Below are 25122 nucleotides of genomic sequence, written 5' to 3' on the forward strand. Positions count from 1 at the left end.
AAAAGTTTCGTATCTTATTTTCTTTTACAAAGCTGTTACTCTTGGAATTACGATGGTAAAAGTACCATGCTCAAATTCTGGAAGAAGAATAATGGAGACTACCTTAGTGAGTTATTTTGAGCCTATTTGCTTCTTTGAGAGAGTTTAAAGTGTTTATGCTCCTATCTTGTTCTTTCAATGTCACTGGGGTAAAATAAGCATGTGTTTGACACGCTTTGTAAGTTAAGCAAATAAGTACATATAATACGCTACTAAGACGTTAAGAATGAGATCTCAGAAGATCAAACGCTTATTTGGCGTCAAAAGTACACTATTTTTCCATTTGGAGTGTATTTTCACAGTTTTAAGTATTCGTGGGATAAAACGAGCGTGTGTTTGAGTTAATGCTCAATTGGAAATCCTATGATCAAGAACGTTTAGAATATGTATACGAAAGAGAATGGTCTCATGAATCTAACTTCTTTAGATCATATTCTCCCAATTGCATATTCCTTTGACTTATCGTTTAAGCATATAACATTTATATGAGACAACTTAAAACAATAATCTTTGCTCTTTATATTAAACTAGATTAGTTAAACATGTGAAATGTCCGTAAAGTATCATTATATGATTGGTTTTAAGGCACATTTCCAACAATAACTTTAAGAGATGCAGTTTTTTGGAAAGAGGCTATAGATAATGAACTAGGATTCATGCCCGCGCAATGCGACGGGTCGTAATTAACAAATACATATAAAAAGGGGCAAGTAAAAGAGTTCATGAATTTCCATAGTGTACCAAGTTAGTAGAAATGTACTCCAAGATGACCAAGTCAAAAAGAGATTCCTTCACTCCCAATATGGTTTATCAAAAGTAATGTCTTATTTCTTCAAGACAAACATGCAGGACAACACCAATCACAACTACAAATACTAACAATTGTGCAAAAGAGTTATAAAAACACTCATGTACGATATAAGAACAAACCTCACAATTGCTCTTAAGAATTGTTTTTCCAAAGAGACCCATTACAATGCGATCTGAAAGAAAACAAAACATGAATAATATCAAGGAAAATACATTTTCTCTGTCAAGTAAAATCTACGGCAGGTAATGAACAAAATACAAAGTTCTCAGCTTTAATTTAATTATTATCAAATATTGAGGGAAATTAACAACTACCCAGAAATGTTTGCTCAAAATTAATTGATAATATGAATAATTAAATTACACAACATTTACAAAACCCAAAGTTCTTAGCTTAATTTGATCTTACCATTTAAGTGGAAGAAGTAAAAAATTACACATAAATGTTTGCACACAATTAATTGATGAAACAACCAATTGGGCAATCAAACCCCCTCTCTCATATCACCTGACGGCAAGATCTGAACCCTTGACGGGGTAGTGTGGTCATTTTGACTCCCAAACTGTAGTGATCCCCAGCAAAAGAAACCGGCAAACAAAGAAAAAAGAACAAACGATGAGCAATAAAACTCACAGACCATAATACACAAAATTCCCTATAACGTAAATTGATAAAGCATTTTACCCAATCCAATTGAATTCCTGATCACAACACATAAGATAAACTAATAAACCATTTTATCCAAATAACCATTTAATTTTAAACATTTAAAACCGAAGAGAACCAAACGCGCATATTTGGAAAAAAAAAATGGAGTGTTTTGAATATATAAATCTCACCCTCAACACTTTAAAAATGCAGCGGTCCCAATGGAAAGAGAACTTGCAAAACAGTGTCCCAGCACAAACACAACATATAAAACAAACAAACGAAGAAAAAAAAAATTTAAAAACCGATAATGAACGTTAAAATTCAAAAATCCTAGGATACAAAATGGCAAATGACATAAAAATTAATAATAAAAGTTATTAAAAAACAGACACCGCTTGACACCAAATGCTTGACGCCAACGACGACCCCAAAGGCAAGCAATATCTCAAACCAGTTAAGAAAAAATTAAGAGTCCATTCCTCTGTCATATTCTTTTCCCCTGTTTTGCTACCCCTATTCCCAAATGTGTCTTCGATTCTCTTTGTCCCCTTTTTCTCTCACCCTAATATCTCACCTGCAAAATCTTAACGCTGCTGCCTTCCCCCACCAACAAACCCTCAACACCCTGTAATGCTATTTTCTTCCATATCTATAACAAAAAATGCATGCATAAACACGGTAGAAATTTGCAAAAACCCACAACACAACCTAACTAAAAATCTCACGGATTAAAAGTTTCACCCAAAAGAATCCCCCATCTCTCTTATCAAATGAAAACTCCAAAAGCAATTCAATGGTTGATAACAACCCATTTAAAATTGAACCCAAAAAAATTAAAAGCTTCTCTCACATTGATTAGTTGTTCATTCTGCACCTGCATTTTACTAATTCTACGTTAAGAGTTCCATGTACAACTCAAAAAAGCAGATTTTAACAACTAAAAGAACGGACAGTAACACCATATGACCGTGTTATGATAAAAAATGATAAACAAAGATTCGCTCAAAAAGCAAAGCATAAAAAAACTCCCAAAAACAAAGATCGGGATCTCTTCATCCGAATTATAAGTATTGTATATAAGTCTTCAAATACAGGACTAATGTGTTATAAGTATGGTGTGAAAAGTATTTACAGAACGTTGTTCCAAATCAATAGTTGGACAGAATAAAGTATTTACATAACGTTGTTCCAAATCAATAGTTGGATAGCATAACATGATAAACTTATTTTGAGCAGGAAAATGAAAAACTATCTAGCAACACAATCTATCAAGAGATGTAAGTTCTCTATATACATATATATTTATATCAACTTGTCATATTTTATAAAACTAAAAGCATGACAATAAAGGAACCTTGGCTGCCATAAGTCATATCCGGCAACTGCTTCAGCCACCCCCACTGGAATTTAGGGTTGAGTGCATTTCATTCGAAAATCCATCACTATGAAATATGAAAACAAAAAATCAATTCAAATCCAACATATCCAACAACCCAAATATTATAATAATCTAATCAGACAATAAACAATTAAAGATGAAGCTTAATTACCATAAAGAAATGAGGGGTTGTCTGGTAGAAGCTAGTTGAAGCTTCATCAAATATATATAGGATGATCAAACAATCAGAGACTAATCTCGATTACCTTTCCCGTTCCCGGAAAATTACTTCCAGGCCCACTATGAAATATTAGAAGGTCCGTAAACTCATAAGGCTAATATAGTAAATTAAGTCTCCTTCTATCCCTTGCAACGCAAAGCAAAAGAAAGCCCCTCCTTTTCATAATCCCATACAGGGTGAGGTTAACACTTGCAGAGAGGGAAAATGGCTTATCACTTATGCCATATCTATTGTCTAACATACCTTGAACTGCCAACTCCACCATTCCCTAGGCTAGCAGATGCCATACCGACGTCTAATCACTTCACTACTGCAACACAGCAGATGAGGCTACTACCTCCCCTCCTCGTAACACTTCCTGCTCCTACGTCCACTCCCATCCAAGCACCTATTAACACACCCCGACCGAGATCAGGGAGTGCTGGCCGTCACACGGAGGTGACGTAACCATGTGCACGGTGCGAAAGCTAATAAAATAGTAATACAAATAGTACGAATAAATAAAAACTAGCAACATAAAGTAATAAAATCAAGTGCTAGCGTAAGTGAGACACAAGTTTAGAGCGTAAGCCTACAACAGTCCAAAAGAAAATGATACGACAACAGTACACCCGAAGGTGACCCTACTCTGGGGATCGTCTGTCAGAAATGCCGGGAAAGCCCTCTGGGAAACCACCGAACCTCCTAGACAACTAGAACCTGGAGGGGCACAAAACAAAAGCGTGAGTGGGCAAAAACAAAGCTTTTCAAAAACCATTTCAAAAAACAAGATTCTAACCCCTCGCCGTAAAACCTGTATACTTCCCAGAAAATGAACATATGTACGTATGTATATAGATATGCCAATCATGCTCAAGAATATGCCATGTCGAAACCTCAGAATGAAATGCAAGTGCTCAGGTATAAATCATATCAATAACATATAATCTGGCAGCCGGAGTCACTTAACGTGACCTGTACGGCTGCATCTAGAGCTCAAATCTCAATATCAATAACTAAACCTACCCACGAGTCGGAACCACCTAAAGTGGTCTGTACGACAGGCCTGGGTGTAATACATATAAACGCTCTAGTGCTACGATCACGTGAAGGCTGTGCGAATAATCGCGGGTCACCTACGAGTCGGAACCACCTAAAGTGGTCTGTACGACAGGACTCTGCACCTAACTTGGATCCAAGCTGAGCGTGTGGTGCGGGAGGTGAACATCACGTGAAGGACTGTGCCCTACTCTGGGCGGGAGCATTAACACCGGGGGTGCAGGTTAAGAGCTCTCTAAGCATCTCGAATCGCTACTGAAATATAAACACGAATAACACTTACCTGGCACTTACCTGTGCGTCCACAGCACCCAATATGCATATGTATATGTATGCAACTAATAATGTGACTAATGGTGCATAAACAACGATAATATAATGCATGGCATGAAACAAATAACCCTTTCAATCAATTTCTGGGAAAATAAATGTATATAGGTATATACGGAAAACCAAAAGCCCACTCACTAGTATGTGGAAGGGTCGTAGCCCCCCTGCCTCGAGTGACCACGCTCGTCCTCGGGATACGTATCACCTATATGCGAAACAACTACAAAAACGTTAATTTTAAAGCACATAACCAACTTTTTGAAATAACTTCTCATACATTGCTCAAATTGGGCAAATGAATATACCAACGTGCTCTACTCGACCTCAGGAACACACCCAAATTTTTAGAAAAATTTTCCACCGCCGCACGCGCCCCCACTCGCCGGCCACGCGCGGGCACGTGCTTGGCACGCTGACGGCGTCAACTGACGCCGTAGGGAATATTCCATCGGTTTTGACAGATTCCGTCAACGGCGTCAGGAATATTCCGTCAGACTTGACGGAATATTCCGTCTCCTTCTCCGGCGAGCCTCCGGCGCCGGAAAACTGGAAAATTTTCAAACTTCAATATCTCCTTCGTTTTTCACCCAAATTTGACAAAATTGGTACCAAATTGAAGCTTCGAACTAAAGGAACACAATTATACTACTTTTAAGGGTTAAAAATCACGAAAACTCACCTGTCAAAACAACCCAACTCCGTCCAACTTCGAAACCAGTGCTGCCGACGTCCAAATCCTTCAAACGAACCACTCCGAGACTCCTTGGGACCTCACCAAGCTACCTACGAGCTTCAAATTTCCTAAAACGTGAGAAATCACGTGTGCATGAATAGTACCCAAATCGGACTTCGTGGAATCGATGTGAAAACGTTGATGTTCTTACCTGAAAATGGTATAGCTGCACTCCTCCCAGCCTCACGAGCTCGAAAATGGTCTTGGTTCCCTCGATCTGTAAAGGTTTGATAGGTTTTGGGTGTGTATCCGTACGTTTTCAAGGGAAATGGGAGGAAAGGGGGCTCGGGACAATCACAGGGAAAGGGACAGAGGGGTAGGAAGAGTGAGAGTGTGAGTGTGTGGCCCAACACATGCCAACACAACACAAAAACAACCAATAGACGTAAAAGAAACGAACTAGGGGCAAAATTATCCTTTCATACGTGCGTTAAAATGTTTCTGGGACGAGCTGTCACAACCTACCCACCTTAATAGAATTTCGTCCTGAAATTCAAAACAACCAAATAACAACCCCTAGTGGTCAAAGAACAACCGAGGATACAAATCCCTCATCCGATCTTCTGTTTCCCACGTAGCTTCCTCGACTGAATGATTCATCCACAAAACTTTCACTAACATCACTGACTTATTCCTCAAAACTTTTTCCTTCCAATCGATGATCGTCACCGGTTCTTCGTCATAAGTCAAATCTGGATTTATTTCTAACAGTTGAGGAGGTTTCACGTGAGACGGATCAGCAACATAATGTCGAAGCATAGACACATGAAAAACGTTATGCACTCTAGCCAACTCCGGAGGCAACTCCAACCTGTAAGCTACCTCACCAACTCGCTCTGTGACCATGTATGGTCTGATGTACCTGGGACTCAACTTACCCTTCTTTCCAAACTTCACGACACCTCTCCACGGTGAAAGCTTCAAGAATTCCCAATCTTCGACCTCGTACACTCTGTCCGTAGCATGCTGATCTGCTAAACTCTTGTGCCTGTCCTGGGCTGCTTTCAGGTTAGACTTAATCACCTGAACATTCTGAGTAGTCTCCTCAACAATCTCTGGACCCACTAAAACCATTTCTCCAACCTCTGACCAACACAACAGTGTGCGACAAGATCTACCATACAATGCCTCAAATGGCGCCATGCCGATACTCGAATAAAAGCTGTTGTTGTAAGCAAATTCCATCAAATCCAACCGCTGGTGCCAAGCATCACTAAACTGTAGCACCGTAGCTCGCAACATATCCTCCAAAGTCTGAATAGTTCTCTCTGATTGTCCGTCTGTCTGAGGATGATACGCCGTACTATAAAGTGGTCTCGTGCCCAAAGCTTCCTGAAAAGCCACCCAAAACTTGGATGTAAATCGTGGATCACAATTCGAGACAATACTCACAGGGACACCATGGTACTTCACAATCTTCAAGATAAACAACTCCACTAAACGGCCCAAAGAATACTTCTCTCTCACTGGAATAAAATGTGCCGACTTAGTGAGCCGATCAACAATCACCCAAATGCCGTCAAAACCATTATGTGTACGCGGAAGCTTGTACACAAAATCCATAGTGATATTTTCCCATTTCCACTCTGGAACGGGAAGCGGCTGCAACAACCCAAACGGCTTCTTCCTCTCCGCTTTGACCTGCTGACAAACAGCACACCTACTCACATACTCAGCTATCTCCCTCTTCATACCCGGCCAATAATAAAATGGTCGAATGGTGTGATACATTTTAATAACTCCTGGATGCATGGCGTAAGCCGAGATATGTGCTTCATCGAGAATTTCCTTCTTCAACTCCAAATTATTAGGCACGAACATTCTACCCTCTTGCATCAACATGCCATCTGAATCACGAACTCTGAGGTCTCTCCTCCTTCCACGATCTCGAGCTTGAATTAGTTCTTGAGTCTCCCTATCAGATACCTGAGCTTCAAGCACCCGATCAACTAGAATTGGTCTAACTTGAAAATTAGCAAGTAACGCCACTTCTCGATCTTCTGCTTCTAACCTCACTCCTGTAGCACGCAAGTCCGCCAAAAGAGGAATACGACTAGCGTACAACGCATTGATACGGCCCTGAGACTTCCTGCTAAGTGCATCAGCCACTACGTTTGCACGACCAGGGTGATAATCAATCGTGCAGTCGTAATCGCTGAGCAACTCCATCCACCTTCGTTGACGAAGATTAAGTTCCTTCTGAGTAAAAAGATACTGAAGACTCTTGTGATCTGTAAAGATCCTACATTTCTCTCCATAAAAGTAGTGTCTCCACAACTTCAACGCAAAGATAATAGCGGCCAACTCCAAATCATGTGTAGGGTAATTCAACTCATGAGGTTTCAACTGTCGTGAAGCATAAGCAATCACCCTACCATGCTGCATCAACACACATCCCAGACCATTCAAGGAAGCATCGCTATAAACCTCGAAATCACCACTATCGTCCGGGAGTGCCAAAACAGGTGCATGAGTGAGACAATGCTTCAATTGCTGGAAACTTTGCTCACACTTATCATCCCACTCAAATTTAACGTCTTTCCTCGTTAGTCTCGTCAGTGGTAAAGCAGGTACAAAGAAATCCTTAACAAAACGCCGATAATACCCCGCCAAACCAAGGAAACTTCTCACCTCAGTGACGGTTCGCGGTTGTTCCCAACTTTCCACAGCTGCGACCTTCTGAGGGTCCACCAAAATACCCTGAGCTGAAATGATGTGCCCCAAAAACGCAACTTGATCTAACCAAAACTGGCACTTGCTAAACTTAGCATACAATTGGTGTTCCCTCAACCTTTTTAACACCAAAGTAAGATGTCGAACATGCTCCGCTTTAGACTTCGAATACACCAAAATGTCGTCGATGAAAACAATAACAAACCTATCCAAATATGGCTGGAACACCCGGTTCATTAAATCCATAAAAGCAGCTGGTGCGTTCGTCAACCCAAATGGCATAACCAGAAACTCGTAATGACCGTAACGAGTCCTGAACGCCGTCTTAGGAATGTCATTGCTGCGTGATTTATACGCACACAAATTAAACCCTCTTTTCGTCAAATTATAGTATAAGTGTAAGTAGGGATCGTTCTGGACCGGGGATTAGGAGGGATTGTTAATCACTTGGATTTGACTCAAAAACGTAAAAACACAATATAAAACACTAAACTAGACTCAAAGAATGTAAAACTAAACTTTAAAACACTAAGACAAACCAAAGACTCAAAATGCTTTTAAAAACACAAACTAAAATGATTTCTAACTAAATTGACATTAAAGTAAAGGGGGATTTAAGTTTATACGAAAATTGAAATAACGAAACAAGTTAAATAAACTAGACAGAATGTAAATATGAATATGATGAAAGTATGGATGAATGGATGCTAGCCAAGGGGTTCATCTCCACACATGTTACACTTGCATAATAAAATGATTTCCAATTGCGTTTCAATAAATCATTAATTCTCAACACTCCAAGTTAATTAAATCCGCTTAAATTAACCTTCAAATCTTCCTAACGTTATTGAATTGGATGATTGCATACGACAACCCAAAACATTCCCCACAAGTCCCCTACATGATTGCATAATAGAGATACAAGCAAGAATCATTACGCTCTATGAAGATTATAAGTTTTGACGAGGCATTCGTTACTATGGAATACGCATGAAACTTATGCCAAGAATTCGTTTAACGCGATTGTTTATAAGTAACCTCCACTACTTGTGAATATAAGTTCGTAACTATTAGGTGAAACTCACTTGTATTCTAGCGTCATATTCATGCATGAAAATTAAGCGTGCACTCTCAATAAACATACATAAATAAGTTATCAATCAAACGGTTAAACAAATTGAATCCACAACTTATGAAACGCAATTAGAAGTAATCAAATCAAAATGCAAACATAAACATATATTTCGAATCACCCCCTAGCTAAGGGGGGGTTTAGTTCCTCATACAAAACAAAGAGAATTAAAATTAAACATTGAAATCAAAGAAACACCTAAACATTCCAACAACTCAAACTTGAATTGTATGAACGTTTAGGCCCTCTTCTCTTCCTCTTTATTGTAGCATAAGGTCTAAGGATAGTTGGTTTGGGGGAATGGAAGTGTGGAATGGAGTGAGGAGTGATGGAAATGGAAAGATGGTTTTTGGATTCTAAGGGAGACTCACGGCTAAGAGAGAAAGGGATGTGTTTGTGGTGTGTTGTGTATGAAATGAGATGTCCATGAATGAATGAATGCAAGGGTATTTATAGGAGTAGTGGAGGGAACATATGGCTATGTTATTTGTAGGTGAAGTAGGTTGATGTTGTAGGTGAAGTAGGTGGATGTTGTAGGTGAAGTGGGTGGATGTTGTAGGTGAAGTAGGTGGATGTTGTAGGTGAAGTAGGTGATTATGAGTGATAAGTGATAAGTGTATGATATGTTAAGTGATAAGTGAATGATTGATATGATAAGTGGTGAATGATATGTGGTAGTGTTTAAGTATTTAAAATAGGGAACAAAGCCCTTCCTTGCATGGCAAGGAAGGGAGACACAAGGAAACACACGACAATGTCCTAAGGTTGCTAGGAATGTTGTTTTTGTGTTCTAAAATGCGTAGGAGTTTTCAATGATGCTCAAACATGAGGTCTTTTTAGGATTTAACTTTCCTACTTCAAGTCTTCAATTTCGTCCATCCTTTTGGCTCCAAGCATATGATATCCATTCCAATCTCTAATTTGCTCCAAAAGGCTCCAAAAGGCATCCTTTTGCATACTTTGCCCTTAGAACCTGAAAACACACAAAAGAAGCATAAAGAACTAAAATAACTAAAGAAACATAACGTAAATGTACGAGAACAAGCCATTTAAGTCGCATAAATATGCTCCTATCAAATACCCCCACACTTAGCTTTTGCTAGTCCTCGAGCAAAACAGAAAAACAAAACAAAAAGAACAAAACACAACCTACACCTTCCAACAATCGTATCAGGAACTTCCAATGCACATGACAAATTAAAAATCATTATTCTCACAGATTTGAGCCATCTTTACACTTAAGTACATTCTTACTCATAGTCACCACATACTAGTTCACAATTAAGCATTTAAAACCATGTTTTGAATGTAGTAACATGCCTTAGAGAATTCCCTCAATTTCTTACTAGATGTACTCTCGTTTTTCACACAGATTTTCTGACTACACACCCTACACTAGGTATATGTGAGAAGATTGATGTAAACATGTAGACGAACACTCACATATGTTATAATAAGGAAAGCATTTTCTGGAGTTAATAAGCATGTTTAGATATGATCTCATGAATGGAATGCTACTACTTAGACGCGAGAACCAGTGACACCATATGCTCATACCAAGTTCAAACTCCACAAATTGAAATACACAACACTCAAGATAGAAGTCAAGGGTTGTAACGGGGCTTGGGGTATGTGGATAACAAAGAAGGGATATGGAAAACAAAGGTTTTAAAGAAATAGTGAGCAAAGCATTTGAATCAACTTAGAATTCACTTTTGAATGAAAACTCAACTTTTGAACAAAAAGGGAGAATTTAGACAATTTACGCCCAGAATTGGTGTTTTGGAACCTTTCTTCAATCACTTATTCTTTCATTTTTTTTTTTTTTTTTAAGCTCTTTTTTCTTTCTTTCTTTCTTTTCTCTTTTTTTTTTTTTTTTTTTCTTTTCTTTTTCTTTTCTTTTGAATCTCAAAACATAAACACTTAAACATTCTCTCCCCCACACTTATTTTCTTTCATAATGTAACTCAAAAGGAATTCAATTAAGTCAAGCTCACTATCTTTTAAGAACAAGGGTGGGGATTGTCCTAAACTAGGCTAGGTGAGGAAAATGTGGGTAAACAAAGAATAAAGGCTAAACAAGGCTCAACGGGGTTAAAACTTACAACATATACGAAGTATGGGAAGTAAGGCTATTTGGCTATGGTGGTGGTCACTACACAACTTCTTCTTTTATATGTGTTATGCAAATCAATAACATGCTTTGAATGAAATGGGCATGAGTTCTAGCATTTAGTTCTATCATGATACAATTGCATTCTAAGTAGCAACCAAGCAAGGAATAATGAGATCATGCAACAACTTTAGAAAATAAAGAATCACAGAAAATAACTCTCCAAAGAAAGTAATGGCTCGAGTCTCACAGGGATGTAGCGTTTGTTTGAGTTTCTTCCTTCAAGCATGTTACAAAAACGAATTTTTCTTTTATGATTGCATGTGAAGTCATACATTATAACCATAACCAAGCATATACCAAGAGTAAATCAAACTTTTCTCTATGTTTATAACTCTTTCTAACCGTCATGCAATTATAAACCAAATCCTTATCATTGTGTTGGAAGGTACCCTAAGACACAAACACACAAAAACGACTTTTAAAACAACTCTTTTTGGGTTTTTCAAAACAATTTTTCAAATTTTTATGGGATTTTCGAATTATAAAACAAAACACACTAAAACACTCTAAAACAACTTAAAAACACCTTAAAACAGCAAGGAACAACATTAGAAGTTATGGTGGATAAAACCCTACGAATTTGCATCAAAACACTTTAGTTACCCCCCCCCCCCACACTTAAATCAAACATTGTCCTCAATGTTTTAAGCATAGATTCACACAAAACATAAGTAAACACACAAAAAGCAACTAAACATATTAAACATGGCATAATGTAATTAACAAAGAGAAGAGTTTAGGGACGCAAATCTGGTTATAGAGTGTAAATTCCCTCTTCTCCTTGGTGATTGCATTGAGGCTTTGATCTTTGTGATTCCACAGGCTTACTCTTGAACTGGTTTCTGCCCATCGTTGATTTTCCTTTGTGCTACTTCTTGAACTGGGCAGCAGGATGGTTCTTTTGGTTTCCCCCGAAGGTCTGAGCTTCCTCCTGTTATCTGTTTCTTTGTTCAATCTTTGCAGGAGTGGTCCCTTCTCTGGAAGTGTATCAACCGTTGAAGATGACTACTCGAGAGCAACACTAGGTAAGTAATCAGGAATAGATTCCAGGCAGTTGGCTCCAGATCGGAAGACTGACTCCAAGTGCCGGCTGATTGCTTCTTTTACTTTGCCATGCAAGTAAGAACAAGGACAAAGAAAAAGACAGGGAAAGAGCATGATATGAGATACTTTTGCTTTTGACCTTGATGATATGAGATACCTTTGCTTTGAAGAAGCGGTGAATGAATCAGCACATGCTTCAATCCGCCGTTTCCTCCTGGGTCATATGTACTCCAGGCATCTGGTATAATCTTTGGGGAAGAAGAAAGAATTGAGTATTTTGAAAGGCTTTGTTGGGAGTACGCCCTCAGAGGTGAGGGAGAGTTGGGTATTTTCTTCAGGTTTGCCCTGCCATAAAAGACGAAGGTCGACATATATAGAGATAATATCAAGTGGTGGTACTTTTTACCCTTGTCGACAAACGTTTTGATCCCGCAAATCCGGCTTTTTGAAATAGTGGCGCCTCTTCGATCTTTGAATACGCCTCTTCGATTTCTGAGCAGGCGCCCCTTCGATTTCTGAACGACACCCCTTCGCTTTCTGAACGACACGTGGTAGTGCAGATGCGGCTCCTTTTGACAAAGCTGCACGCGTCTTCTGAAAAGCAGAGAAAGCGTCGCCGAACTTTGCGCTTGTCGGCTAAAGATGTGTAGATGCGATGATGGCCTCCACGTGTTTTCAGCTTTGTCAGAAATTTTTTGACAAAGTTGAACGCGTTTTCTGAAAAGCCGAGGGAGCGTCGCCTAAATTACGCCGGAAAATCCGGCTCTTTGAATCGGTGGACGCGTCGTCTTGGCTTTTTATAGAGCTATCAATCACCCCAACACACACACTCTGAAGATTTCCCATTCCTGAAACTCGACTCCGTTCCTTTGTGAAATTTTAACTCCATCCACCCCTTCTCTTTGAACACTTTTGAAAAAAATGGCAAACTCATCGAACCTTAGCTTAGATTTGAGTCTCAGCAGCGATCCGGTTGCGCCCCGTCAAGGTAATGTATGGCGCCCTTCTTTTTTATCTTCTAACGGTCCTCTTTCAGGTGAAGACTCTGTGATGCAGGACGCCACAACAGCTACAATAGTAGCTAAAAACCTCCTCACTCCAAAAGATAGTAGGCTGCTGTCAGGACGGTCCGATGAGTTGGCCGTTCAAGAGTCCCTCGCACTTAGTGTTCAGTGTGCGAGTTCTGTGTCCAACATGGGCCAACGCCTGCTTGCTCGGTCCCGCCAAGTGGAATCGTTGATGGCAGAGGTGGAAAGACTTAAGCAAGAGATCCAGCAGCTTAAGTACGAGAATAGAAGTTTGCATGTGCTTGCAAATAACTATTCGTCGGGGATGAAGAGGAAGCTTGATGAGCTGCAAGAATCTGAGGGTCGAATTCACAGTGACCGTCAAAGGCTTGCGTCTTATCTCCAGAGGCACCTTTTTCCTGGGTCATCCAGCGCTTGGCCAAGTATTGAGGCCTGGAATGCTCTAGCTCCGATGCCTTCCGCTCCGATGCCTTCCGCTTCTATGCCTCCTGCTTCTATGCCTTCTGCTCCTATGCCTTCCGCTTCTATTCCTTCTGCTTCGACGCCTCGTAGTGGGGCTTCACGTAAACATCCTCTGTGAAGGCTCCATCTTTCTCCATGTTTAGTATCTTTCTTTTTTTTTTTTTTTTTTTAACATAAATAAAATCAAACGGCATGGAATTGGTCCTTGAATGGAAGGTGATACTTGAAGTGAACCGGCATTGGTTTGAATTCTAATGTAGGTGCCTGATTCATAAAAAACAACAAGTTAGTATAAAATGTAATGGAATTTGAAAAAAATGACTTACTTGTTTTGTCTGACAAGAACTCAATGACAAACACCACTCCTTTGAAAGTTTCAGGGATATTGGACTTGGCCGGATTGCATGTGATGGTTATGACTTGTCCAATGTCATCAAATTCAACTTCTTTGGGCATTGTTGTCTCAAGTATATCCCCTTTGATGAATTCATGAAATTCCCTACTTTGCACCTTTGGAAGGTCTTCCAAGATGTCTTTTTCACTTTCTTCTTCCTTGGAATTCATGAACCTGCAAGGAATAGGGATATTAGGTGGAATGGGGTTAGAACTAATTGGAACAACCTTACTTGAATTAGATGGCGTAGGAGCAATAAGTGCTTCCGGCAAAGGTGCTTCAAATCCTCCCTTCGGATTTACAATGCTTGAACTAGGGAGTTTGCCTTGGTCGCAAAATTGTCCTACGAACTCCGCTATCTGCCCAATTTGCTTTTCCAAGTGATCCAACCTTTTGTCTTCTTGTCGAGCCTCATTGTCTTGATTTTGTGAGCCCTGCACCAAACAAATTAATTCGTTAAGCTTTTGATTATAATCTATTGACGAACTTAAATTTGGTTGGGCATATTGAATATGAGGTTGTGGTGGCTGCCAATATCCTCCTTGTTGAGCATTTTGAGGTTCCCACCACATAGAGTTTGAATGATTACTCCAATCCGAATTGTAAGTATTGGAAAACACGTTATTCCTTGATTGAAGATTAAATATATCAACTCTTTGCATTTGGGACCTTTCCATGAGTTGTGACAAAAGAGAAGCGTTATCAAGTGCCATGTTGTTCTTAACAAACAAAACACAAATAAAAAAAAACTAAATCTAAAAGACAATACAGAAACAAATAATCCAAGGGATTAGCAAATTTTCTAATCCCCGGCAACGGCGCCAAAATTTGCTGCGTGATTTATACGCACACAAATTAAACCCTCTTTTCGTCAAATTATAGTATAAGTGTAAGTAGGGATCGTTCTGGACCGGGGATTAGGAGGGATTGTTAATCACTTGGATTTGACTCAAAAACGTAAAAACACAATATAAAACACTAAACTAGACTCAAAGAATGTAAAACTAAACTTTAAAACACTAAGACAAACCAAAGACTCAAAATGCTTTTAAAAACACAAACTAAAATGATTTCTAACTAAATTGACATTAAAGTAAAGGGGGATTTAAGTTTATACGAAAATTGAAATAACGAAACAAGTTAAATAAACTAGACAGAATGTAAATATGAATATGATGAAAGTATGGATGAATGGATGCTAGCCAAGGGGTTCATCTCCACACATGTTACACTTGCATAATAAAATGATTTCCAATTGCGTTTCAATAAATCATTAATTCTCAACACTCCAAGTTAATTAAATCCGCTTAAATTAACCTTCAAATCTTCCTAACGTTATTGAATTGGATGATTGCATACGACAACCCAAAACATTCCCCACAAGTCCCCTACATGATTGCATAATAGAGATACAAGCAAGAATCATTACGCTCTATGAAGATTATAAGTTTTGACGAGGCATTCGTTACTATGGAATACGCATGAAACTTATGCCAAGAATTCGTTTAACGCGATTGTTTATAAGTAACCTCCACTACTTGTGAATATAAGTTCGTAACTATTAGGTGAAACTCACTTGTATTATAACGTCATATTCATGCATGAAAATTAAGCGTGCACTCTCAATAAAATACATAAATAAGTTATCAATCAAACGGTTAAACAAATTGAATCCACAACTTATGAAACGCAATTAAAAGTAATCAAATCAAAATGCAAACATAAACATATATTTCGAATCACCCCCTAGCTAAGGGGGGGTTTAGTTCCTCATACAAAACAAAGAGAATTAAAATTAAACATTGAAATCAAAGAAACACCTAAACATTCCAACAACTCAAACTTGAATTGTATGAACGGTTAGGCCCTCTTCTCTTCCTCTTTATTGTAGCATAAGGTCTAAGGATAGTTGGTTTGGGGGAATGGAAGTGTGGAATGGAGTGAGGAGTGATGGAAATGGAAAGATGGTTTTTGGATTCTAAGGGAGACTCACGGCTAAGAGAGAAAGGGATGTGTTTGTGGTGTGTTGTGTATGAAATGAGATGTCCATGAATGAATGAATGCAAGGGTATTTATAGGAGTAGTGGAGGGAACATATGGCTATGTTATTTGTAGGTGAAGTAGGTGGATGTTGTAGGTGAAGTAGGTGGATGTTGTAGGTGAAGTAGGTGATTATGAGTGATAAGTGATAAGTGTATGATATGTTAAGTGATAAGTGAATGATTGATATGATAAGTGGTGAATGATATGTGGTGAATGATAAGTGGTAGTGTTTAAGTATTTAAAATAGGGAACAAAGCCCTTCCTTGCATGGCAAGGAAGGGAGACACAAGGAAACACACGACAATGTCCTAAGGTTGCTAGGAATGTTGTTTTTGTGTTCTAAAATGCGTAGGAGTTTTCAATGATGCTCAAACATGAGATCTTTTTAGGATTTAACTTTCCTACTTCAAGTCTTCAATTTCGTCCATCCTTTTGGCTCCAAGCATATGATATCCATTCCAATCTCTAATTTGCTCCAAAAGGCTCCAAAAGGCATCCTTTTGCATACTTTGCCCTTAGAACCTGAAAACACATAAGAAGCATAAAGAACTAAAATAACTAAAGAAACATAACGTAAATGTACGAGAACAAGCCATTTAAGTCGCATAAATATGCTCCTATCAGTCATCCCTACTAATCTTCAGCTGATAATATCCAGATCTCAAGTCAATCTTGGAGAATACACAAGCACCTCGAAGTTGATCAAACAAATCATCGATACGAGGCAATGGATAACGGTTTTTAATCGTCACTCGATTCAATTGCCTGTAATCAATACACAGCCTCAAAGTTCTATCTTTCTTTCTCACAAACAATACTGGAGCTCCCCACGGTGAAGTACTAGGCTGAATGAAACCCTCATCCACTAATTCCTGCAACTGAACTTTCAATTCCCTTAACTCAGCGGGAGCCATACGAAAAGGAGTCAAGGAAATAGGATTAATACCTGGAAGCAACTCAATAGTGAACTCCACGTCTCGATCTGGGGGTAAACCAGGTAAATCCTCAGGGAAAACGTCGGGGAAGTGTCTGACTACTCTCACATCCTCAACTCTACTAGAAGCAGCCTCCTCCAACACCACATGAGCTAAGTACCTGATAGGAGCATATTCATGCGACTTAAATGGCTTGTTCTCGTGCATTTACGTTATGTTTCTCTCGTTATTTTAAGTCCTTTATGCTTCTTTTGTGTGTTTTCAGGTTCTAAGGGCCTAGGGAGCAAGAAAGTGCATTTTGAGGCCATTTGGAGCATTTTTGGGCATGATTTGGATAGCTTAATCATGGAGCAAAGAGGATGGACGAAATTGAAGCCTTGTATGCTCTTTGGGGGCATCAAACAAAGGGCCTAGCCCAATCAAACAAATCCTTTGAGCCATGGAAAACCTCTAGCCCAATCAAACACATTATGCCATACAAACCAACCTATTTTAGGCCCATTCTATGTACTTAAACCCTAGCCCTTTAAACTAGTTCATTTATCACTTATCAAACCATTCACTTATCACTCACTACATATCATTCACTTATCACTTAACATATCATTCATTTATTTCACTTCCATACTCCTCTTAATTCCACATGCATTCTCACACATGCACATCATTCACTCACATTTCCACCATTCATTCTTTATTCCTTTCCAAACATCTCACATGCATTTCCACCTTCCTACTTCATCATTTCACCACATTCTCCCTCTTTAACCCTACATGCATTATTTATTGCATCTTCACATGCATTCACACACACTTTACACATTCAAACCGTGAGCTCCCATTCCTATTTGCCATTTTCAGATTTCCACCCACTAACCTAGTCATCAACACATGCACTTCCACCTTTCATCCACAATGATTCATGATTCATTCACTTTGCATCCTTTAATTCAATCACATACTTTCCCATTGTATAATACATCCACATGCATCTTTAACCAACAAACATTACAACCACATGCACCCTTTTCTCCACATTCCAAACATTGCCGTGTATCCCCTTCATTCCCATTTCCAACATCTTCACATGCATTTCCACTTTCACATGTCTTCACATTCAATTCCAAACAACAATCATTTCAAATGCCATGCATTCACATGCATTTTCAGCACCTACACACCTCACACACATGCAATTTCAGCACCAACAAGCATCATTGCCGTGTACCCCATATGCATTTTCAGCTTTCACATGCTTTCCTAACTATTTTCCATCATTAATTAGCCACTTGCATCTTAAACAAACAGCCATATACATCTCCATTCCTCCTATAAAAACCCTTGCATTCTCATTCATTTGGCATTCATTCACTCCCCATTGAATTCATATCTCATATTTCCATTCACAACACTTCACACAACACAAATACACATCCATTGCCGCAATTCCCCTTCCATTTTCTGTGCAGTTTTTCTCCTTCATTGCAGCCACTATCCAACCACTTCCCATCCCTCCAAAACACTTCACATAATCCCCAAAGCTCACTTAGACCTTGTGCTACAACAACGAGGAAGAAAAGAGTGCCTAAACGTTCATACAATTCAAGTTTGAGTTGTTGGAATTTTTAGGTGTTTCTTTGATTTCAAAGTTTAAATTTAATTCTCTTTGTTTTGTACGTATGAGAATGGAAGAGAAGAGTGCCTAAACGTTCATACAATTCAAGTTTGAGTTGTTGGAATGTTTAGGGGTTTCTTTGATTTCAAAGTTATGAGGAACTAAACCCCCTTTAGCTAGGGGGTGATTCGAAACTATGTTTATATTTGCAATATGAATTGATTACTTTTGGTTGGTATTTCATAAGTTGTGGATTCAATTCGTTTAACTGTTTGATTGATAAATTATTTATGTATGTTCATTAGGATTGCAAGCTTAATTTTCATGCATGAATATGACGCTAGAATATAAGAGAGTTTCACCTAATCGTTATGAACTTATATTCACAAGTAGTGGAGGTTGCTATAAACAATCGCGTTAAACGAATTCTTGGCATAAGTTTCATGCGTATTCCATAGTAACGAATGCCTCGTCGATGTTTATGATTTCCGTTGAACTTAATGATCTTTGTTGAATGTCTCTATCATGCGTATTCCATAGTTAGGGACTTTGATTAAGAATAATTTGGTTGTAATGCGTATTCCATTCAATCCAACGAATCTAGGGAAATCTGAAAGTTAATTTAAGCGGACCTAATTAACTTGGAGCATTGAGTTTCACAACTTATCGAAAGACCAACTGAGAATCAATATTGTATGCAAGTGTAACATGTGTGGAGAAGAACCCCTTGGCTATTCCATCATCCATATTTTCATCACATTCATATTTACATTTTGCCTTTAATTATATTCTGTCTTTTTAATTTAATATCGTCCAAACACATTTCCCCCATATTTCGTTGAGTCTTAATCATTCGTATTTGTTTTATTTTTGTATCTTTAAGCTTTTGGAGTCATAAACACTTGCAAATTCGTCTAAATCAAGTTCTAGCTTCTATTTGAGTCAATTTGATTGTTTTAGACAATTTGAGTTTTTCAAAGCCATTTTGAGTCATAGTAGTCTTGTTAAGAGTATTTTAATTTAGTTTTTATGTTTTTAAGTCAATTTAGAAGGTTTTAGCAAGCCCTCCTAATCCCCGGTCTAGAACGATCCCTCACTTATCCATTCTACTACAATTGTCAAACGAGGGTTTAATTTGAGTGTCAAGTAAATCTCACATCAGTACCCCTGGCAACCCTTAGACAACAACTTTTTCGCTCGCAAAGCCGAAATAACGCCATGTCTCACCCCACTCTGCTCACCCGCAAAAGTAACTACAGGTAGTCCAGGACGGTGAAACGTAACTATTTTCCCGTAACAATCAATATTGGCACGATAGAAATGCAACCAATCTGTGCCCAGAATCACATCAAAGTCAACAATATCCAACGGGATAAGATCAGCTGGCAAAACAACACCCTCAACTATCACTGGACATCCTGGGTACACACGATCTACTATACATCTCTCTTCTCTAGGCATAGCGAACTCTAAATCGTACCCTAGAGGTGTGGGGCGAGGTTGTGTCACTTGAGCAAATGTATGAGAAATCACAGAATGTGTAGCTCCACAATCAATTAATACTCTAGCAAAATAACAAAGGATGTTTAACGTACCCATAATCAGATCCGGATTGTTCTGAGCATCCTGCAGAGAAATATTATGAATACGCCCCTGGGTCTGCTGTCGTCCGCCGCGACCTCTGTTCGTCTGACCACCGCGACTCTGAGTACCACGCCCCTGATTGGGCTGACCAGACTGCCTCGAAGACCCCGCACTACTAGTAGCAATCTCTCCTGGCTGAAACTGTCCTCCCTGAGACCACTGAGAACCACCTGCTGAAGCTGGAGGATACGGCATATAGCCGCCAGGATACGGAGGATAACCACCCTGAGAATACGGATCTTGGGGATACTGATACTGTCCCGGGGCATAAGGAACAGCATCACCCTGGTAGTGGTAGGCACCACCTCGACCTGCCTGTCCATAACTACTCGGACCCTGAATCTGCTGAATCGGTGCAGGTGGTGGCATGAAAGTCTGATGCGGCTTCTGCTGCTGACTCTGGGGACAATTCGCAGCCCGATGTCCCATTTGCCCACACGTGAAGCAACCACTGCTGCCACGCATGCACTCACCAAAATGCCGATTATTACATCTGCGGCAAACTGGAGCTCTGCCTCTACCATCATCACCCTGTCTCTGGCCTCGAGCACCACCAGAAAACCTACCTCCTCGTCCCTGTCCAATGGCGCTGAGACCACCACTAGAAGAGCTAGAACTAGAGCCACCCCTCTTAAAGTTCTGTGTCCTACGAGGCCCGAGCGACGCTTGACCTTTACCCTTGTCATCTTTCTTCTGATTACCATCTTTTTCTTCTTCCTCACTCTCGCTCGGCATGTCCTCAGAATCCTCAATCCTCAACAATATCTCATAGAAATCCTGGTAGGTATCACAGTGGGTAGTAGTCGCCATCGAACGCCACTTCTTCTTAGTACCTAGGCGGAAACGACGAAGCATCTCCGTCGGATTACCAGCAACGTCAGGATGGTAACGAGACAAATCAGTGAACCTGCGATAGTACTCATTAGCCGTCATCTTCCCCTGTCTCAGCTCGGTGAACTCCTGCTTCTTACGATCAACATACTCAGGAGGCACAAACCTTCTCTTGAACAACTCTTTGAAAACATCCTAATCAGTCCTCTCAGCTGAAGTCAAGCGACGGAGTTCCTGCTCCCACCAGGCTGCAGACTCCGTACCCAAAAACCATGAGGTCGTCTCGACCCACCTCTCAACAAGAAGGTTCCCCTGATTGTGCAACACACGAAAAGTCTTCTCAATGTGCTCTAACCATCGCTCTGCGCCCTCATGACCCTCATTACCTTAAAACTTATCCAATTTCAGATTATACATAGTCTCCAGAGGAGTCATCTGGGGAGGGCGGATCGCCGACTGAATGGCGGTAGCAATAGCTTCCCCTAGCTGAGCAATATCGAGGAAACTAGGCTAATCAAAGCGACGTGGTTCCCGACGAGGCGGCATAATTCTGACAGAAGACACCAAAACCATTAGAATACTCACAAAGACACAGGACTGCCAAACCTAGGCTCTGATACCAAACTGACACACCCCGACCAAGATCAGGGAGTGCTGGCCGTCACATGGAGGTGACGTAACCATGTCCACGGTGCGGAAGCTAATAAAATAGTAATACAAATAGTACGAATAAATAAAAACTAGCAACATAAACTAATAAAATCAAGTGCTAGCGTAAGTGAGACACAAGTTCAGAGCGTAAGCCTACAACAGTCCAAAAGAAAATGATACGACAAAAGTACACCCGAAGGTGACCCTACTCTGGGGATCGTCTGTCAGAAATGTCGGGAAAGCCCTCTGGGAAACCACCGAACCTGCTAGACAACTAGAACCTAAAGGGGCGCAAAACAAAAGCGTGAGTGGGCAAAAACAAAGCTTTTCAAAAACCATTTCAAAAACAAGATTCTAACCCCTCGCCGTAAAACCTGTATACTTCCCAGAAAATGAACAAATGTACGTATGTATATAGATATGCCAATCATGCTCAAGAATATGCCATGTCGAAACCTCAGAATGAAATGCAAGTGCTCAGGTATAAATCATATCAATAACATATAATCTGGCAGCCGGAGTCACCTAACGTGACCTGTACGGCTGCATCTAGAGCTCAAATCTCAATATCAATAACTAAACCTGCCCACCAGTTGGAACCACCTAAAGTGGTCTGTACGACAGGCCTGGGTGTAATACATATAAACGCTCTAGTGCTACGATCACGTGAAGGCTGTGCGAATAATCGCGGGTTACCTACGAGTCGGAACCACCTAAAGTGGTCTGTACGACAGGACTGTGCACTTAACTTGGATCCAAGCTGAGCGTGTGGTGCGGGAGGTGAACATCACGTGAAGGACTGTGCCCTACTCTGGGTAGGAGCAATAACACCGGGGTTGCAGGTTAAGAGCTCTCTAAGCATCTCGAATCGCTACTGAAATATAAACATGAATAACACTTACCTGGCACTTACCTGTGCGTCCACAGCACCCAATATGCATATGTATATGTATGCAACTAATAATGTGACTAATGGTGCATAAACAACGATAATATAATGCATGGCATGAAACAAATAACCCCTTCAATCAATTTCTGGGAAAATAAATGTATGTAGGTATATACGGAAAACCAAAAGCCCACTCACTAGTATGTGGAAGGGTTGTAGCCCCCCTGCCTCGAGTGACCACGCTCGTCCTCGGGATACATATCACCTATATGCGAAACAATTACAAAAACGTTAATTTTAAAGCACATAACCAACTTTTTGAAATAACTTCTCATACATTGCTCAAATTGGGCAAATGAATATACCAACGTGCTCTACTCGACCTCAGGAATACACCCAAATTTTTAGAAACATTTTCCACCGCCGCCCGCGCCCCCACGCGCTGGCCAAGGCACGGCTACACGCGCCGGCCACGCGCAGGCACGTGCTTGGCACGCTGACGGCGTCAACTGACGCCATAGGGAATATTCCGTCAGTTTTGACAGATTCCGTCAACGGCGTCAGGAATATTCCGTCAAACTTGACGGAATATTCCGTCTCCTTCTTCGGCGAGCCTCCGGCGCCGTCGTCGGCGCCGGAAAACTGGAAAATTTTCAAACTTCAATATCTCCTTCGTTTTTCACCCAAATTTGACAAAATTGGTACCAAATTGAAGCTTGGAACTAGAGGAACACAATTATACTACTTTTAAGGGTTAAAAATCATGAAATCTCACCTGTCAAAACAACCCAACTCCGGCCAACTTCGAAACCAGTGATCCCGACGTCCAAATCCTTCAAACGAACCACTCCGAGCCTCCTTGGGACCTCACCAAGCTACCTACGAGCTTCAAATTTCCTAAAACGTGAGAAATCACGTGTGCATGAATAGTACCCAAATCGGACTTCGTGGAATCGACGTGAAAACGTTGATGTTCTTACCTGAAAATGGTATAGCTGCACTCCTCCCAGCCTCACGAGCTCGAAAATGGTCTTGGTTCCCTCGATCTGTAAAGGTTTGATAGGTTTTGGGTGTGTGTCCGTACGTTTTCAAGGGAAATGGGAGGAAAGGGGCCTCGGGACAATCACAGGGAAATGGACAGAGGGGTAGGGAGAGTGTGAGTGTGAGTGTGTGGCCCAACACATGCCAACACAACACAAAAACAACCAATAGACGTAAAAGAAACGAACTAGGGGCAAAATTGTCCTTTCACACGTGCGTTAAAATGTTTCTGGGACAGGCTGTCACACCTATCTTTCTATTAAACAACATAAAAATTCAAATTCAAATTTCTTTCCACAAAAGCATTAATTAAATTAAAATTCATAAAACATAGAAATTGAGCTGAAATTGCTGAAACAAAATTCAAATGAAAAAATTTTAAAATTACAGAGTCAATTAATTACTTAATTTAGCTCGGAACCACACCAAACTCACTCCAATTTTTTAAATTAAGCACCAAATACAAATACAAATTTAAAAACCACCGCCAATCCTTCGAAATCAATCGGACTCCAACAAAACAATTAATTTTCGGCATTTTCAAACGCAATGCATCCAAAATTCAGAAATCGGTTCGGACGACTGACCTGCAAGCGTTTCGGGGAGGCCTGGAAGCAGAGCTCGCGCAGTTTAAATTCCGCTCCGCTCCTGGAATTTTTTAGATTTGAGTAGAAAATTTGGGAAATAGAAGAATTTAATCGAGATAGTGAAAATTCAATCTACTTCAGGATCAAACACTAAAGTACGAAACTTTACCTTTTCCCTTCTCAAATCTGACATCTTTGAGAGCTCCGCCCTACTTTTGATGGTCGTATCTGAGTTCATTTGTGGGTGTCGGCGACTTGCAACGAAGGTGGATCCACGAAATGGAGGTTGGTTCGTGGGCAGGAGGAAAATTCGATATGGGTTCGTGTGGAGGTGCATCAGTGATTGTTGAACGGATTTAACTGAGATGATGTAGAGGAATGGGGTGAGCAGCGCTGGGGCTAGGTTGAGAGAAATGGGAAAGAGAAGTCTCTCGAATTTGAGAGAAATAAGAGAGAAACAGTGCTAGGGTTGTAGGAAATGAGCTCACAGAGTGAGAAAAGGAAAGGATGGGCGATTTGATGGATGGTTATCGACAGAGTCGGGAGAGAGAAAGAGGGAGAGAAAAGGCGGTGGCAATTTTGTAAATAAAGTGAAATTCGGCTCAAACACACGGACACAATTACCCCCTAACTTTTAAGAATTACCTTCCCAACCCAGCCCAGATCTGATGGTTTTTGTTGTAAATAGCGTGAAATCGAGGGGCAAACAATTGACTGTAGCGGAATGAACAGTCAATTGCTCCTCAATTTTAGAAT

At 40.1% G+C, this 25122-nt stretch overlaps 1 protein-coding gene and 1 long non-coding RNA gene across 5 annotated transcripts; both read right to left on the minus strand.

The window, feature by feature from the left end:
• Window positions 1-747: 747 nt before the first annotated feature.
• Window positions 748-25105, minus strand: LOC137729836 (uncharacterized). 4 transcript variants are annotated; one of them, XR_015960772.1, is made up of 6 exons: window positions 24536-25100; window positions 24028-24427; window positions 3364-3508; window positions 1259-2943; window positions 970-1022; window positions 748-869 (listed from the first exon to the last, which is right to left on the minus strand). It is a non-coding gene; the product is annotated as an uncharacterized LOC137729836 (long non-coding RNA). The 4 variants fall into 4 exon arrangements; XR_015960769.1 differs by having other exon boundaries at window positions 970-2943; XR_015960770.1 differs by lacking the exon at window positions 748-869 and adding an exon at window positions 3052-3179 and having other exon boundaries at window positions 975-2943; window positions 24536-25105.
• LOC137721013 (uncharacterized) lies at window positions 3906-21300 on the minus strand. The gene is made up of 3 exons (XM_088690177.1): window positions 21237-21300; window positions 20319-21038; window positions 3906-4693 (listed from the first exon to the last, which is right to left on the minus strand). Exons 1-3 carry the CDS (start codon window positions 21298-21300, stop codon window positions 4626-4628), a joined length of 852 nt encoding a protein of 283 aa, XP_088546303.1. The 3' UTR covers window positions 3906-4625.
• Window positions 25106-25122: the final 17 nt, after the last annotated feature.

Source organism: Pyrus communis, chromosome 3, assembly GCF_041283825.1.
Source record: "Pyrus communis isolate YQ-2024b chromosome 3, ASM4128382v1, whole genome shotgun sequence".
NCBI classification, from domain to species: domain Eukaryota; kingdom Viridiplantae; phylum Streptophyta; class Magnoliopsida; order Rosales; family Rosaceae; genus Pyrus; species Pyrus communis.

Coding starts and splice junctions, on each gene's coding strand:
- LOC137721013 (XM_088690177.1), bottom strand. CDS start 21,300: ATGACGGCTAATGAGTACTATCGCAGGTTCACTGATTTGTCTCGTTAC. Junction 21,039..21,236: donor TTACCATCCTGACGTTGCTG/GTAATCCGACGG, acceptor ACAAGGGTAAAG/GTCAAGCGTCGCTCGGGCCT. Junction 4,694..20,318: donor CAATCCGGATCTGATTATGG/GTACGTTAAACA, acceptor TTTCGCATATAG/GTGATACGTATCCCGAGGAC.